The sequence below is a fragment of the Ahaetulla prasina genome, chromosome 3 (assembly GCF_028640845.1).
Source record: "Ahaetulla prasina isolate Xishuangbanna chromosome 3, ASM2864084v1, whole genome shotgun sequence".
Taxonomy (NCBI): domain Eukaryota; kingdom Metazoa; phylum Chordata; class Lepidosauria; order Squamata; family Colubridae; genus Ahaetulla; species Ahaetulla prasina.
The window spans coordinates 19,061,929-19,078,204 of NC_080541.1; the positions used below are offsets into that span (position 1 = coordinate 19,061,929).

Sequence of the window (16,276 nt, forward strand, 5' to 3'; positions counted from 1 at the left end):
TCTCCAACCTTGGCAACTTTAAGACTTGTGGACTTCAACTCCTAGAATTCTTCAGCTAGCTTTGCTGGCGGAGGAACTCTGGGAGTTGAAGTCCACAAGTCTTAAAGTTGCCAAGGTTGAGACACAGGCAGTATCTTTTCATCCCTCTCCAAGATCTTTCCCACATACCACTACATAGGCTGCTAAACAGCAGAACTGCATTTCAAATGAGGGCAAAATTATACTGAACATGAATACAGAATCAGAAAAAACCTCTTTATAATTTGGCTAACTGATTAAAACACTTCACTCAGGGACAGGTGCAAATAACCTGAATAATTAAATCTCCCAGAAGTTCTGCTGTGTCAGTGGTTTAATGATTAAAATTCCACTCACCTTCACCAACTTCCCAACTAATAACAAGTATACAAAAGACAAGATTATAAGCCACCATCTTCTTAATAAAACTTCTCTAAAATGCTATAGCTTGAATTAACCCGCTCCTTTCCTGCAGTCCATCTCTGCTCATTTACACTAGAAATTTAGGCTAAGCAGCTCAAATTTAGGGCCAAAGTAGACAACGAATGTCCAGCATTTCTCTATGTTTTCCTCCATGTTACTACTAGCCAGTAGTAACTAGAGAGGTGTATATCAGAAGCACAACCAGAGGGGAGGGAAAATCAAATGTCACCCTTCCTATATAATCTCAGTTAGAAAATTCTACAAGAGGAATGGCCAAATAGCCTCCCACACCATATGAATGCAAAAACAGGTCTTATTACTTTGAGTCTGTTTTTTGCAGCCATGAATCCCATCTATGGAATTGCAGTAGGTTAAGAAAGAACCTACTGCAGCAAGTTCTCCATGAAGAAATAGGGCATAGGGCCGGGTTATTTACGGGACCGCCTACTGCCAATACCTCTCACCGACCCGTGCGCTCTCACAGAGAGGGACTCCTCAGGGTGCCGTCAGCGAGGCAGTGTCGTCTGGCGACGCCCAGGGGAAGGGCCTTCTCTGTGGGGGCTCCCACCCTCTGGAACGAACTCCCCACAGGACTCCGTCAACTTCCAGACCTCCGAACCTTCCGTCGCGAGCTTAAAACACACTTATTCATCTGCACGGGACTGGATTAGATTTTAAATTTATTGGTTTTAAATGGGTTTTAAATGGGTTTTATTTTTTATATTGTTTTTAAACATTCGGCCTTTTAGAATAAGTTTTTTAATTGTTATTTTAATCTGTATTTATGTGTTTTTATTTGCCTGTGAACCACCCTGAGTCCTTCGGGAGATAGGGGGTATATCTGATTAATAAATAAATAAATAAGAAAGACCTTGAAAAATATCTCCTTTGTCACTCAGAATCACCTTCTATGGGGAGATGCCTTAAGGATGCTTTTGATATCTACATAGAAACCTTTCTGAAATGTATTAAACTTCTGAATCTCGTTAGCATGGCTGGCTGGGGAATTCTGGGAGTTGAAGTCCACAGATCTTCAGGTTGCCAGGTTGGACACCCCTGATGTAGACCATCCACATTTGCCTCCAACATACTTGAGGTAAAAAAGTCTTTTGCGTTCCAGTAATCCCGTGTTTTCTATTTATCTGTTTTAGTGGATATAGGGAACTCTGAATACCCCCATGGGACTCTCAAAGATGCTTTTTCAAAAGGCAACTGGACATTGTTTTTCCTTGAAGACGTTTCGCTTCTCATCCAAGAAGCTTTTTCAGTTCTGTTCAGAACTGAAGAAGCTTCTTGGATGCGAAGCGAAAGGTCTTCAAGGAAAAACAAAGTCGAGTTGCCTGGACAACCAGGTGATAGGAATGAAGAGGAACTGCCATGATAATGGACTTCTCTTTCTCCTTCTACAAGTGAGATTTTCAAAAGATCAAAAGTTCCTTTTCCAGGGAAAGATATATTCTATAGGCAAGCAGACATTTTGGATACAGATCACTTAGAATATACCAGAAGACTGGTTGAGTGTGAGTATTCTGACCGTTATCAGTTACTATGAAAAACACGATTAATAAAAATGTAAATATTTACTTACATGTTCCTGGTTTTCCATCATTGAAATCCAAGACTTTTGCCTTGGGAAATAAATTGAAAAGTTTAGATGCTTATGAAAATGCAGATCAAGCTACTTAACTGCAATCCAGCTTTAACATATTTACTTTCTGTTATTTAATTATTTACCTAGGGATGAAGGCAAATTTATATGTCCCAAGATAATGTCCCAAGATAATGTTGCAGGATCCAATGTTGCAGGGTCAGTCACCAGGACCGGTTTTGTCTTCTGAGCTTTCGGACTCATGCTGGAGCCCATCTTTAGGGAACCTCTCTCCAGCAGTGTGTGCACTATTCTCTGTGTGGTATTTATATGGCGCCTGTTATATGCGGCTTTTTAGATGCTGACTGGGGTGTTGATGGCTGGCCATTAAATTGTTGGCTGTGGTTTGCTTGTGCTGCCCAGCCCTTGCCTTCTAAGTACTTGATAATCTGGTGGTAAATAAGCACTCCTGATGACTGATGATGGGCCCGTTTCCCGGGCTTCAATCACTTCCCTGGCTGTTTTTGTGCCTGCTCGTCCGACAATCTTAGTGCTGCAGAATTGAATATATGTCCTTTTTCAATGCAGTGTGAGGCTACCAATGAGTTCAAAACTTAATTAGGAATACTTTTCTTTGCTGGAAACTAACTCTATCTATCTCTTCCTCCTTCCCTCCCTCCCTCCCTCCCTCCCTCTCTCTCTGACTCTCTCTCTCTGTATGTGTTTGAAATGTCTGAAAAGGAGCTATTCCTACTCAGGAAAAAAAACTTCAATCCTAAAAAAAATTATATCACATAGAAAAATAGATTAAAATGTATATTATAACTTTGCCTACCTTTTGTACTTTTTGTATTGAAGCATAATACTTTGACCACCAATCAATGACATTTTCAGCAGATTCATCAGCAACAGTTCTTTTTTTCCTCTTGGTAGAGCGATAAATTGATTTTTTGCGGTCCTTAGAAAAATGTTACAGGTTAAAAAAAAATGACTTTTGCTTGGAGTCGTTTTTTTTTAAATGTACTTTTGAATCTATTTTTAATTATATCAACACAGTTATTTCCTTACAAATGGTTCCAATTTATACAAGTGTCTATGAGAAAGAAATACTGAATATGAATGTTTTAAATCTAGATCTCTTCTAGGATGATGAATCATAGGCCAATATAGTCTAATTCAGGGGTCTCCAACCTTGGCAACTTTAAGCCTGGAACAAAGCTGGCTGGGGAATTCTGGGAGTTGAAGTCCGCCAAGCTTAAAGTTGCCAAGGTTGGAGACCCCTGGTCTAGTTAGTAGTTAAAACACCAGGCTAAAAACTAGGAGAAAGTGAGTTATAGTCCCACTTTAGGCATGAAAGCTGGCTAGGTAACTTTGAACCAATCACTAGGAGATTATCAATTCTAATCCCGCCTCAGTCATTGAAGCAGCTAGGTGACTTTGGGCAGTCACTCTCTCTCAGCCCAGCTCACCTCAAAGGGCTATTTTAGTGAGGAAAACAGGAGCATGAAGAAATATTAGCTGCATTCAACATTTAGAGTTATTTATAAAAATAGTAAAGATGAGATTAATTTTATACACACGTACACATTTTTCTTTTGTACTCTTCCTGTTTTTTCAGATCAGGCCTATCTGAGCTATAGCATTAAATTATAACACAATTTTCAGCATGGTTACTCATGCCTACTTTATATTCCTATAAGGAACAAACTATAAGGAATAGCTTGATGATCCATAGCCTTTAGGGTATTATAAAGTGACATTATAGTGCCATAGTCATATAGATACAGTCTATTTGATTTTATGTATTTCTGCTTGTCATGGCCACGAGACCCAAAAGGGCAGTATGGCTGCATCTGGTCGTAGTCACCTGTTTAGCACCGCCCGGGGAGCATGTGTAGCTTAAGGAAAGTCATGGATGAGATACAGTGTGAAGAAGTGCCTCTGCCCTGTATCAGTGAGGATGGAAAGATTTCCCTTGTTGCGATTGTGATACTGATATTCAAACTATTGAACAGATTGTGAAACCCTGAGGATTTATATGCGATAGGAGAGAAGAAAGCAAATGGCGGTTTTGTGGAATGTGTGTTCTGAAACGAAAGTAGAAATGCTTACTAACAGCTAGTGTTGAAATAGAAGAAAGAAGATACATAGAAACATACTGACTAAACGGAAGATATGAGAATTTTATGATTTATATTTTTCTCTTTTGGGCTTGTTATATATATTTTAAATGGCTTTTAAGCAAATAGTGCCAAAAGTGTGTTGAAAAAGAAGATATATAGGAAGATACTGACTAACTGGAAGAAATGAGAATCTTATGATTTATATTTTTTCATCTTCCTTGGGATTATAGACTTAAAAGATAGGGTTTTTTTGAAATTTTCTTTTAAAATTTTTTCTTCTTTCTCTTTTTTGGTTTATTATTAAGCTATCCTTTTTTTTTTTAAATGGCCTTTAAGCAAATAGTGCCAAAAGTTATTAAAAACTTTGAAATTTCAGCTGAAATTTCTTCAGCTCAGATTCAAAAATTAAAAGAAGAAATCAAAAAGGAAGTAAGAAATTTTTTACAGGAGTTTTTGGAGAGTCATTTTTTAGAAATAGATCAAAAATTTGATGAAATAGAGAAAGAGATGTTGGATTTTAAGGAAATGGTGGAAGAGCAGAAGAGGGAAATGAAAATGGTAAAGGATGCAATTGCGCAAATATTAAGTTCTTGTATTCAGATGCAGGACGATCTTGCAGAATTTAATAAAACTAATTTAGAGCTGCAAAGGAAAATAGAAGATATTCAAAAAAATCAAAACAATTGGAACTTAGATAATAAGATGGAAGATATAAAGGCAAAGGTAGATAGGGCAGATGAAGAAAGAGTAATATTACAATATAGATTAATGGAATATGCTATAAGGGTGAGGGGGTTGAAACAAAATAGGAAGGAAAATTTAAAGGAGATTTTACGCAAGCCTTTGCACAGATAAAGGGTGTGAAGCCAGAAGATTTTGAGATTAATATTGAAAGAATTTATCGTGTTAATTCTTGGTGGGCAAGACAAAATAGAGTACCTAGGGATGTGGTTATTTATTTTACAACTAAAAGGTTAGGCATGAAATCTTGCAAGCCTTTTATAAAAATAAATTTCAGATATTGGGACAAGATATAAAATGATGAAGGAAATTCCTCCTAAAATGTTAAGAAACAGAAGAGAATTTGCTTTTTGGTGGATGAGCTTAAGAAATATCAGATATATTTTAGATGGAAGTCCCAATGGGTTTGTCACTGAATTTTAGAGGTAGAAAGTATTTTCTTAATTCAGTTATGAAAGCAGACATTTTATATTAATGTTTTAAAGAGTGGGAATCCTTTGTTGTTAGATGCTGTTAACTGGTTTGGAAATGATGCAAAATAGAATGGGAGGGAGGAATGTTTAAGATGTGAATATGATGATTATGGTTAATTTTGGAATTGATTTGTTTAGGATATAAATTATAGGATTTTGTTATTTGCTATTTGTATGGTATAAATCTATGGGATGATATTATTCAATTGTGAAGGATGGAAAGTGAAATTTATGAATTTAGATAATGTGGATGTAATGATTTTAACTGCTTACTGTTATATTGTGGATGTAGTTTAAATGATTATTTATTTTAATTGATACGTTTATAGATAGTAAAAGTTATGAAGTTAAGCTGGAAATATTATATTTGAGAGATTTTATTTGAAATGATATTTGATTGATGGAGTAGTATTGGAAGATTGGATATTAAATCTTACGACAATTGAAGAAAGATATAAGTGATGAAAATTTGAATTTGAGAAGCTGGATTGTAATTTAAGAAATGGACTTATGAAATTTGAAGGAATTTATAAGTGGGTGAAAAAAAAATTGAACTTTAGAAGATGGACTAATTTTTAAAATGGACTGTAAGAAGAACGGACATTAAATGTTATGGCAACTGAAGAAATATATAAGTGATAAAAATTTGAGTTCGAGAAGATGGACTGTAATTTGAGAAATGGACTTATGAAATTTCAAGGAATATACAAGTGGAAAAAAAAATTGAATTTGAGAAGATGGATTAATTTTAAAAATGGAATGTAAGAAGAAGTAATATGTGAAGTTGGTATTGCTTCTTTTCTTTTTTTTATTATTCTTTCCTATCTTTTTATTCTTAATGTGAGGGGATCTAAAGTTTTAAATTTTTAAAGGTGGGAGGTTATGTATATTTTGCATACTTTAGCTTGTGATTGTTGGTTATAATACCCGGTATTTGCTCTGGGAAGTCTGGGGGAAGGGGAGGAGGGGGAAGGGAAATGATACATGGATTGATTATTAATGTACAGTAATTTTGAAGATATGAAATTAAAATAAAATTAAAATGATATTGGGGATGCCCGACTGCCATTTCAGGAAGAAAAGGAGAGAGGAGTAGAAGGAGGGAAGAAAGTAGGTAGGAAAGAGTAGAGAAGGAGGAGGGGAATAAGAAGGTTAGATAGGGTGGAAGAAGGGTGGAAGAAGGGAGGAGTGGAGAAGGAGGAGAGGAAGTAGTAAAGTGAAGGAGATGAAGGATGGGAAAGTAGTAGAGGGTAGAGAGGGAAAGTAGTAGAGGGTAGAGAGGGAGGTTGTGTAGAAAGGAAGTGGCAATCGGGCAGGCCTGAATCAGTTATAAATAAAAATTAATGATTAATGATGGATAATAGTTTGTACATAAATATGATGTTGGAAAATGGAAATAAAAATTATTCAAAAAAAAAATGTTTGGTAATAAAACCAATCCAAAAGCTTGGAGAACAAACCTCCACCCTCAATAGCAATAGCACTTAGACTTATATACTGCTTCACAGAGCTTTACAGCCCTCTCTAAGCTGTTTACAGAGTCAGCATATTGCCCCCAACAATCTGGCTCCTCATTTTACTGACCTCGGAAGGATGGGAGGCTGAGTCAACCTTGAGCCTGGTGAGATTTGATCTGCCAAACTGTTGGCAGCCGGTGATCAGCAGAAGTAGCCTGCAGTATCTAACCACTGCACCACTGCGGCTCGTGTGCTCTGAGAATTCCTAGAGAGGAGCCATTTTAACTCTCTTTCCTCCCAACCAAACTATCTAAGATTCCCTGCCTCTTTGGCCTCTGGAATGCAGCCCCTCCTACCTGGGAATCCATACTCCATTCCACTACAGTAAGGCAAGTGGTAAGCTAAGTGATTTGTTCAGTTACCCACTGTCCTTCAGAACTAAATCAAACCTGCAGCTCATGTCTCCCATGGATTGCATTGTGCTAGACAATTGAATTATTCTTATGAAATTCTGTCTAATTCTATTGCATCATTTTAAGCAAAAGGCAAAGATTGCAAAGCAGAAATTTGTAGGCATGTACCACTTCAAACCAGTCCGTCAGGGTATTAAAGTTAGGATTTTTTTTGTAGCTCTGGATCACACAGGATTTCACTCCTTTACTGGCACATTCAATGAAGACTTGGGGACGATCAACAGATAGAAACTGAACTTTCTTCAGTTCCCGAAGACCCCAGAATAGAACCTGTGGCAGGGAAAGAAATAATATGTAACTTCTGCAGAACTCACTTCAGGGATCAATGTATTCAATACAACAACCCTTTAGAGGAGGTGATAATTTGGATCCTCACACTGCAGGTGGAGAGGAAAGGAGAGAAGGGAAGAGAAGATAAAGTCGGTAAAAAGAGGATTGGCTGTGGATAGGTGGTGATTGGGTTAACCATGAAGCCATGAGATCAATCTTCTGTTTTTCTTTTGAGCAGTTTATAAAGCATAAAGCAACTGACCCCAGATTGTGTTAATTAACAAATTCATTAGTTAACAAGAAAGAGAAGCAAAAGAATCATTGAGGAAGAAGAGGCCCACAACTTAGATTTCTCTTTCTTGGCTAAGAATCTCAAAGTGTAATGTCAGCACACCATGAATTGCGAGGACCTATTTAAGTGTGCGACAATGATAATCTCTCTCCCTCTCTCTCTCTCCCTCCCTCCCTCTTTTAAATGCAATAAATCTGGCAGGGAAAGAATGACATCCATACAGGTGTGCAACAGAAGTACAAATGGATGTGAACAAACTCACTTTGCCTCAGCACATTTACACACACTACACAAGGGCTCAGAGGATCATTAGGCAGTTCATTTATCTGAACTTACTTCTACTCTATATTTACTTAATACAGGTCGTATATTGGCTGGGACTGCATAGATTAGGCTGGCATCTGGAGGATCAAGAGGTGGAAGGTTTTCTGGGCCAGAATCAGGGACCTATAGTACAAAAACACATGTTATTGTTCAGCCGTGATGCTATTAAAAGCCCTCTGAAAAAAAATATCCTGCAATTCTCCCTGGAATTAACCTAATCATCTATTGATAACAATCCTTCCGCCCCCAACTTTTAATTCAAATAAAATTTTCCTATAATGATCTTCTACATCTTCCTATAAACATCATTCTTATTGGAAATTATATAGCTCTATCTAGGTGGTCACTAGAAGTCAGAATAAGACAGAGTAAAGCTGAATCCATTTATTAAAAATGAAATTGTTCCAAACTCACCTCAAGCAGCTCAAATGCAGCCAGAAGATCCCCCCCTGAAAGGCTGCCACAGTAGAGAGGATGGTAACTAAGTTTTGGGGGCTCATATTTGTTCTCCACCAGCCTAGTTACTGGAGCAGCCACAGTTGCACCGATATATTCTGATTTTCCCTATATGTTTAAGAAGAAGAAAAAAAATACACAATGTCATTTACGTTCAAATTCTGCTTATCCTCCAAGCTCATGCTTGCAATCATCAGAATAAGCAAAGGGGTTACTAGCAGCATTGTTGTTGTTAGTCGCAAAGTCGTGTCCGACCCATTGCAACCCCATGGACAACATTCCTCCAGGCCTTCCTATCCTCTAGGAGCCTCTGGAGTCCATCTAAGCTTACGCCTACTGCTTCAGTGACTCCATCCAGCCACCTCGTTCTCTGCTGTCCCCTTCTTCTCCCCTTTCCCAGCATTAGGCTCTTCTCCAGGGACTCCTTCCTTCTCATTAGGTGGCCAAAGTCTTTGATTTTCATCTTCAGGATCTGGCCTTCTAAAGAGCAGTCAGGGTTGATCTCCTCTAGGACTGACCGATTTGTTCACCTTGCAGTCCAAGGGACTAGCAGCATAGCAATATTAAATATCTGGATTCCACAGAAATTTGTTTATCTAGCTTAGTACTTCTATATGGCTTCAATCAATCATCTGTAAGTGGGCCAGAAGTCTACTGATGCATGTAGAAAAAGAGAATTCCGGCAGCGTTAGAAGATCTGAAGGTCCAAGCTGGGGTTAAAAAAAAACCCTATCCATATGGCTGCTAAGAAACAACACTGATTTGATGGCACATAATCAATTAACACAGATTAAATGACAAATTAAACCCTTCGTGATATTTCAGAAGCAAGAATGGGCATCATGTCACTATTCCCTTAGTCAAGATAAAGTATGCAATTAGCTCACCCGAGCCCATTAAATTCTGATATCCTAGATTTGGCAGGATAAGCATCCATTTCCCGCAAAAAACATCTGGAACCAACCACCCAAATTAAAATAATTGTGTACGATGCTTAACACTCATAGGACCCCCTGGTACCTTGTGGTGCCAACAATTTATTAGCTCTCAGGTAACAACCCAGGAATCTTGCAGAAATTCCAATGAGATTTCAGATTGAAGCGTTCGTGCTGCTCAGAAGTTTCATTACCCAAACTAGGTAATATCATCATCAATGCACTCATGATGTTAGTTTGGGTAATTTGGCTAGTTTGGGTAATGAAATTTCTGCAGGAAAACAAGCAAGCCCAGAGAGCACCAAGGAGCCCTCATTTCAAATCTGAGCTACAAATATTCTTCTTTATTGAGACTTCGGGGTCTTTTTAATGAGATCCCAGTGAGAGATGGTTGAAATCATTTCCCAGGTAGCCCTTTCATAAGATTTGGGAGAATTTGGATAGTCACACCAAACCAGTGGTGGGATTCAAGTAATTTAACAACTGGTTCTCTGCCCTAATAATTTATCCCAACAGCCAGTTTGGCAAACTGCTCAGAAAGTTAACAACCGGTTCTCCCGAAGTGGTGCGAACTGGCTGAATCCCACCACTGCACCAAACCCATACTAAAATTGGGGCCTGGGGACCTAAAAATCTGGATGTTTTTTTTCCAGGTGAGCATTTACTTCTCAAGGCTCTTATTTGACCTGTTAGATTAGTCTTCGTTTGCCTGATTGAGTTTTTTTCCTTGTCCTTCTGGATTTTTGAATAGAATAGAATAGAATAGAATAGAATAGAATAGAATAGAATAGAATAACAGAGTTGGAAGGGACCATGTAGGTCATCTAGTCCACCCCTCCCCCCACCCAAGCAGGAGACCCTACACCTATTTCTGACAGATGGCAGTCCAGTCTCTTCTTGAAAGCTTCCAGTGATGAAGCTCCCACAATTTCTCTTTATTTTTAAGGTTGAATCTCTCCTTGATCAGTTTCTATCCATTATTCCTTGTCTGGCCTTCTGGTGCTTTGGAAAATAGGTTGACCCCTCCCTCCTCTCTGTGACAGCCCCTCAAATATTGGAACGCTGCTATCGTGTCTCCCTAGCATACAGTATATTAGATCCAACACTGTTGATTCCTAGAAAAGACAACAAATCACTGTTTTACTCAGTTCTTTCACTGTATTAATAGACATAGAATATTTTTTTTTCTAGAGCAGCCTCAGCTTCTATGTATCATTGGCACCTTGCCCCTGGCACTGGGATGCTTTCAAAAAAAAATTTTTTTTTAAAGCCTCTGCAATTCATTACATTGACTAACAAGCCTATATATATATATATATATATATATATATATATATATATATGTATATGTATATGTATATGTATATGTATATGTATATATGTATATATGTATATGTATATGTATATATATATGTATATATATATATGTATATATATATATATATATATATATATATATATATGTATATATATATATATACGTATATATGTATATATGTATATATGTTTACAGCTTTGCTCCCAGAAGCACGAAGCTGAAGCCTGAAGATGACGAATGAGACTTCATCGAAACATCGCCAAGACACTTCCAATTTTACGCGGGAGAAAACCCGAATAACCAAAGACCTACATATATGTATATATATATATATATATATATATATATATATATATTTGTTTTCTGAGGTTTTCACGGGTGTTTGTATGTAGGTCTTTGGTTTCGACGAATGAGACTTCGTCGAAACATCGCCAAGACACTTCTAATTTTACATGGGAGAAAACCCGAACAACCAAAGACCTATATATATAGGCTGTGCTCTGATTGGATGGGGGGGTGTTTGTGCTCTGATTGGATGGGGGTGTGTCTTGTTTGGGTGGGGACTTGGTTGTGCTCAGATTAGTCTGAGTTGCAGGGAGATTTGAGCTGGTGAGCTGCATTGCTGTTGTTTGGCTTTGTGTTTGTGATCGTGTACAGCCAAACTCCCACCCAATCAGTTCAAACCCCCACTAGCAGTTAAAAAGGAAGAAACAGCTGCAATCACACATTGCTCCCAGAAGCACGAAGCTGAAGCCTGAAGATGACGAATGAGACTTCGTCGAAACGTCGCCAAGACACTTCCAATTTTACGCGGGAGAAAACCCGAATAACCAAAGACCTATATATATATGTGTGTGTGTGTGTGTGTGTGTGTGTGTGTATGTATGTATGTATGTATGTATTGGAAAATTATCTTTACCACAGCATCATCATCATAGAGTTCCACAATGATTACAGGAGGGAATTCAGCAATTTCCTTGGCTTCGCCATGAAGCTGAATATTATTAAAAAGCAACATCTGGTTCCAAGTGGGAGACAAAGTTTGCTGAATGATCTAAGGGAGAAAGGAAAAAAATAGTATATTAATAATAGCAGGGCTTGCAAGAAGATATTGCAGTTTATCCTGACAAATAACCTGATATATCTTTCAAATGAATTTGCCCATAGTTTTCAACATAATATGGCCATGGTTAAAGCAGGTTAAAAAGGTTAAAACAGATGATTGATTGTCCTTAATGTGCTTTTTTCTTCAGTCTGTGGGATTTTTTAAAATCATACTGTATGACTATCTTTATTGCATGCACAATCATCACAGAGGTGGGTGATCCATTCAGCCAACAATTTACCTGCTCACACCTGCAGAAGGATTTCTTTTGGGTTGCATCACCTAATGACATCAACACTGACCTTGTTCCTCTATGTCAGTGTTTTCCAACCCCTGGAATTTGAAGATGTGTGGACTTACAGAACTCCCAGAATTCCCCAGCCAGCAATGTCACATGAGGAATTCTGGGAGTTGAAATCCACACATTTTACAAGGCCCTAGGTCAGATGTGTCAAACTCGATTCCATTGATGGCCGCATCAAGGGTTGTGTTTGACCTCAGGGGTCTGGGGTGGGTGTGGCCAGGGTGGGTGTGGCCAGATCAATGTCACTCATGTCGGGGGGCACCTGTGGCGGCCCGACTGCTCTGCCAGCAAAATGGGCTCCCGAGCTCTATTTTCACTTGCGATGGCCTCCTGCAACCCTCTGTCAGCGAAAACAGAACCCGGGAGCTCCGCTTTTGTGACAGAGGAACTGCAGGCCAGTCCTTCGCTGTATGCAGGGTGGCCCAGCGGGCCAGATCTAAGCACCCTGTGGACCAAATCTGGCCCCGGGCCTTGAGTTTCACACCCCTGCCCTGGGTTGAGAAACACTGCTCTAACTACATTAATTATTCCCATTTTCCCTTACCTTTGTGGTCTGGCAGTGGGAAACAAAAGTCACTTTAGCAAAAGGATCCGAGAGGCCGCTGCTGTCAGCTGCAATTAATCCTCTTGCTTGATACATGTGAGCTCTCAGTTGAAAAATATTCTTGGCTGCAAGCAGGTAAGGGTGAGAGTTATGCGTGTCATTTGGGGATGACCAGGAGCGTGATAGAAATATTGTAGTAGGAGAAGGGACTTGTTGTGTCTTGCCCGCCCTCAGAGCAGCCAGGGCCTTCTTACCTGCTCCCGAACACTGAGGAATGTATGCCTCCCGGCCCAAGTCCTGGCTCCATGCCCACACAAACTGCAGAAGGAGAATCTCCCGGCCCCAGCCCTGACTCCATGCCCAGGCAAACGGAGCAGCTAGACCCCTCCCCCTCCTCCACAGCATGTGAGCCTGAGGAGGGTTTATTCCCAACAGCTGATTGGAGTAATCCTCGCATCAGAAGATTGGATAGGCGGAGGCAACAGAGGGAAGGGAGGGGCAGGCCTTAATGAGTGCTGAGTCATGGAGCCACACCCCATGGCCTATATAAAGGATCTACTTTCTGGTAGTCTCTGAGTCAGGCAAAAGTCAAACTTATCTTGCTGAAGTCACTTACTGGTCTCCTGCCTGCTCTGAGGACTTTGCTAGGACTTTGGGCAGAGCTGCAGAGGCAAGCCTGATTCGGATTTCCCTGACCCAGCTGTCAGCGGAGGAGTGGGACACGACAGGACTATATAAGAACATGTAACAGATTGTATTGTTTTTCTTCTAACTGATTCATGGTGGGATCAACACTACCTGGAAAATAGCTTTGTTCTGTGATGGCGAACCTATGGCATGCGTGCTCAAAGTGGCACATGGAGCCATGTCACCTGGCATGCGTGGCATCGCCCGTTCCTCCTCCAGGTTTCTGGCGCACATGCACGCATGACGATCAGCTGGCCTTTTTGCATGTGGTAGTGCTGGAAACTGGAAGAGCCGGTCTTCCATTTTCCTGTGTGAGCATGCGCGCCGGCCAGCAGATCATCACATGCGCATGCATGCCAAAAACCCGGAAGAGTAGCTGGCTGAAACTGGAAGTTCAATAGTTAAACCGGAAGTTCATTTTGGGGTGTGCACAGGAGCCCTGGGCAGCTCCTCTTCCAAGTTGCGGCCCAGACACACACACGCACGCTCCTTTTTTGGCACTCGGCGCTGAAAAGGTTCACAATCACTGGCCTAGTTCTTCCTTGTTTTTACCCAGAGAAAAAAAATCAGTTCGGGTTTTATATTTTGTTTACTCAAAGTTGTATACTTTGGGCTTTTTCTTTCACTCCTTCCCCAACAACATATGAGTAGTATACAATTCTAGTTTTTCAGTACTTCTTGGGCTGACCATGGGAACATTTACATGGTCATTCCAAGATGTGCTTCAAAATGCCTTCATTTAAGCAAGGTGGGTTTAATTTATGTATTTAAGAAAATGTATATGGTTGCACAACTACCGTATTTTTCAGAGTATAAGACGCACCTTAGTTTTTTGGGAGGAAAATAAGAAAAAAGCTGATTGGCAGGTAGATTGGCCTCCCGGAATACCCCCAATCAGCTGTTCCCAGGGGTGAATTTTAGCAACAGGTTCCTTGGTTGTGAGCTCTGTGCCTTGCTTTTTTTGGCTTTTTTTTTCTGCCTCTGAAACTCCATTTCAGAAAAAACTTTTTTCTGACTCTGAAAGCCTCCAAGACAGAACTTCAGAAAAAATGCCTCTGAAGCTCTTTTTGGGGGCTTCTTTTCTGAAGCTTCTTTCAGCCTCTGAAACCTCTGTTTGAGAAGCTGGGCGGAATATAAGACGCACCCAGACTTTCACCCTCTTTTTTTGGGAGGAAAAAGGTGTGTTTTATACTCCAAAAAATACAGTAACTCTCAGGATATTTGTGCTGTGAGAATGAAATGTCCAAAGTCCCAACTCCTCATACATGCAGAAAATTAAATTGAGCCCTTATTTGTCCCTGATTAGATGAGTAAATTGATGTCAGATACTTTATAACAAAATGGATGGGACAATTGGTCAGTATTATACTAATCCTTGCTTTCTAATAGAAAGGATTTTTATAGTCATATAATCCAATGTATGGCTTCCGTTTAATTTTCTTTATCAAAAATGATTCCATCTAAGATAGTATATTCTTGTTGAGTAGCACATATAATCAGGAAAATTCAATCAATTTTCTTTCAAACCAATGATCTAGATTTTATCTTCTGTGAAAACAGAGGATAATTTTTAAATTTTAATTATGTTCTTCAAAATTTCAAAGAAGTGAATAAAGCTATAAGCAACAACAATAATGTATACATTAGATAATTTGCTAGTACTCAAATACAAAGTGTGTCTCACTTTTGTAGATCAGACTGGCAGGGTAGGGAGTAGGATGGGATCCTGTACTTTCTGCCAAAAGTGCTTCTGTTTCATATCCAACTGGTAAGTTTTCGAAAATAGCATGGGCGTAGTTACTAGAGCCAAGCCAGAGATAAGTGTCAACTTTTCCATGGACGTTCCAACCTGGAGGCCTTTTTCCTGGCAACTAAAGGAAAAAGTTAAAATATCAAGTCCCCAGTGATATTTCTAACCTTATTTCTTTTCATAATACTCCACTGGTGGCATCATCTAGATCAGGGGTCTCCAACCTTAACAACTTTAAGATTTGTGGACTTCAACTCCCAGAGTTCCTCAGCCAGCAAAGCTGACTGAGGAACTCTGGGAGTTGAAGTCCACAAGTCTTAAAGTTGTTAAGGTTGGAGACCCCTGATCTAGATGACTTCTGTTGATCATGACAAGCTAAGCAGGATCCAGCTGGGATAGTACTTGGAAGGGAATCTATCAGGACATCCTAGGCAGCGGTAGGATTCAAATAATTTAACAACCAGTTCTCTGCTCTAATGATTTCTTCCAACAACCAGTTCACCAAACTGCTCAGAAAGTTAACAACTGGTTCTTCCGAAGTGGTGCAAACTGGCTGAATCCCACCACTGATCCTAGGGTTGTAGCCAGACCAGTTAAAAAAGGAGTATAGAAGAAAACAATGACAAAATACAATCTGTACTGTAGAAAGATGGATCAATAGATCAGTTTAGAAATAGTGGAGAATACAACCCTCGGTGTGTGCACTGACATCAATCCATGGAATGCCAGCAACTGGGCCACACAAACAAATGAAGCCCTATCTGTGGGATGTAGGCATCACAGAAAACCATGCCCTTTCCTGTCCACAGAAATACCTTTCTGTATAATACAGACCTGTATATGGCATGAGTCAAAAAGAGGGCTGTGAAAATATTTACAGACCCCTCACATCCTGGACATAAATTGTTTCAACTCCTACCCTCAAAACAACGCTATAGAGCACTGCACACCAGAACAACTAGACACAAGAACAGTTTCTTCCCAAATGCCATCAC

At 39.5% G+C, this 16,276-nt stretch overlaps 1 protein-coding gene across 1 annotated transcript in view; it reads right to left on the reverse strand.

The window, feature by feature from the left end:
* Positions 1-16,276, reverse strand: part of FER1L6 (fer-1 like family member 6) — a 132,623-nt gene that overhangs the window by 64,357 nt on the left and 51,990 nt on the right. The window contains exons 19-24 of the mRNA XM_058178303.1: positions 15,216-15,402; positions 12,845-12,969; positions 11,811-11,945; positions 8,597-8,746; positions 8,195-8,305; positions 7,405-7,566 (exon numbers count right to left, since the gene is read on the reverse strand). Coding sequence (XP_058034286.1) covers positions 7,405-7,566; positions 8,195-8,305; positions 8,597-8,746; positions 11,811-11,945; positions 12,845-12,969; positions 15,216-15,402 — 870 coding nt within the window. The remainder of the gene's footprint in view (positions 1-7,404; positions 7,567-8,194; positions 8,306-8,596; positions 8,747-11,810; positions 11,946-12,844; positions 12,970-15,215; positions 15,403-16,276) is intronic.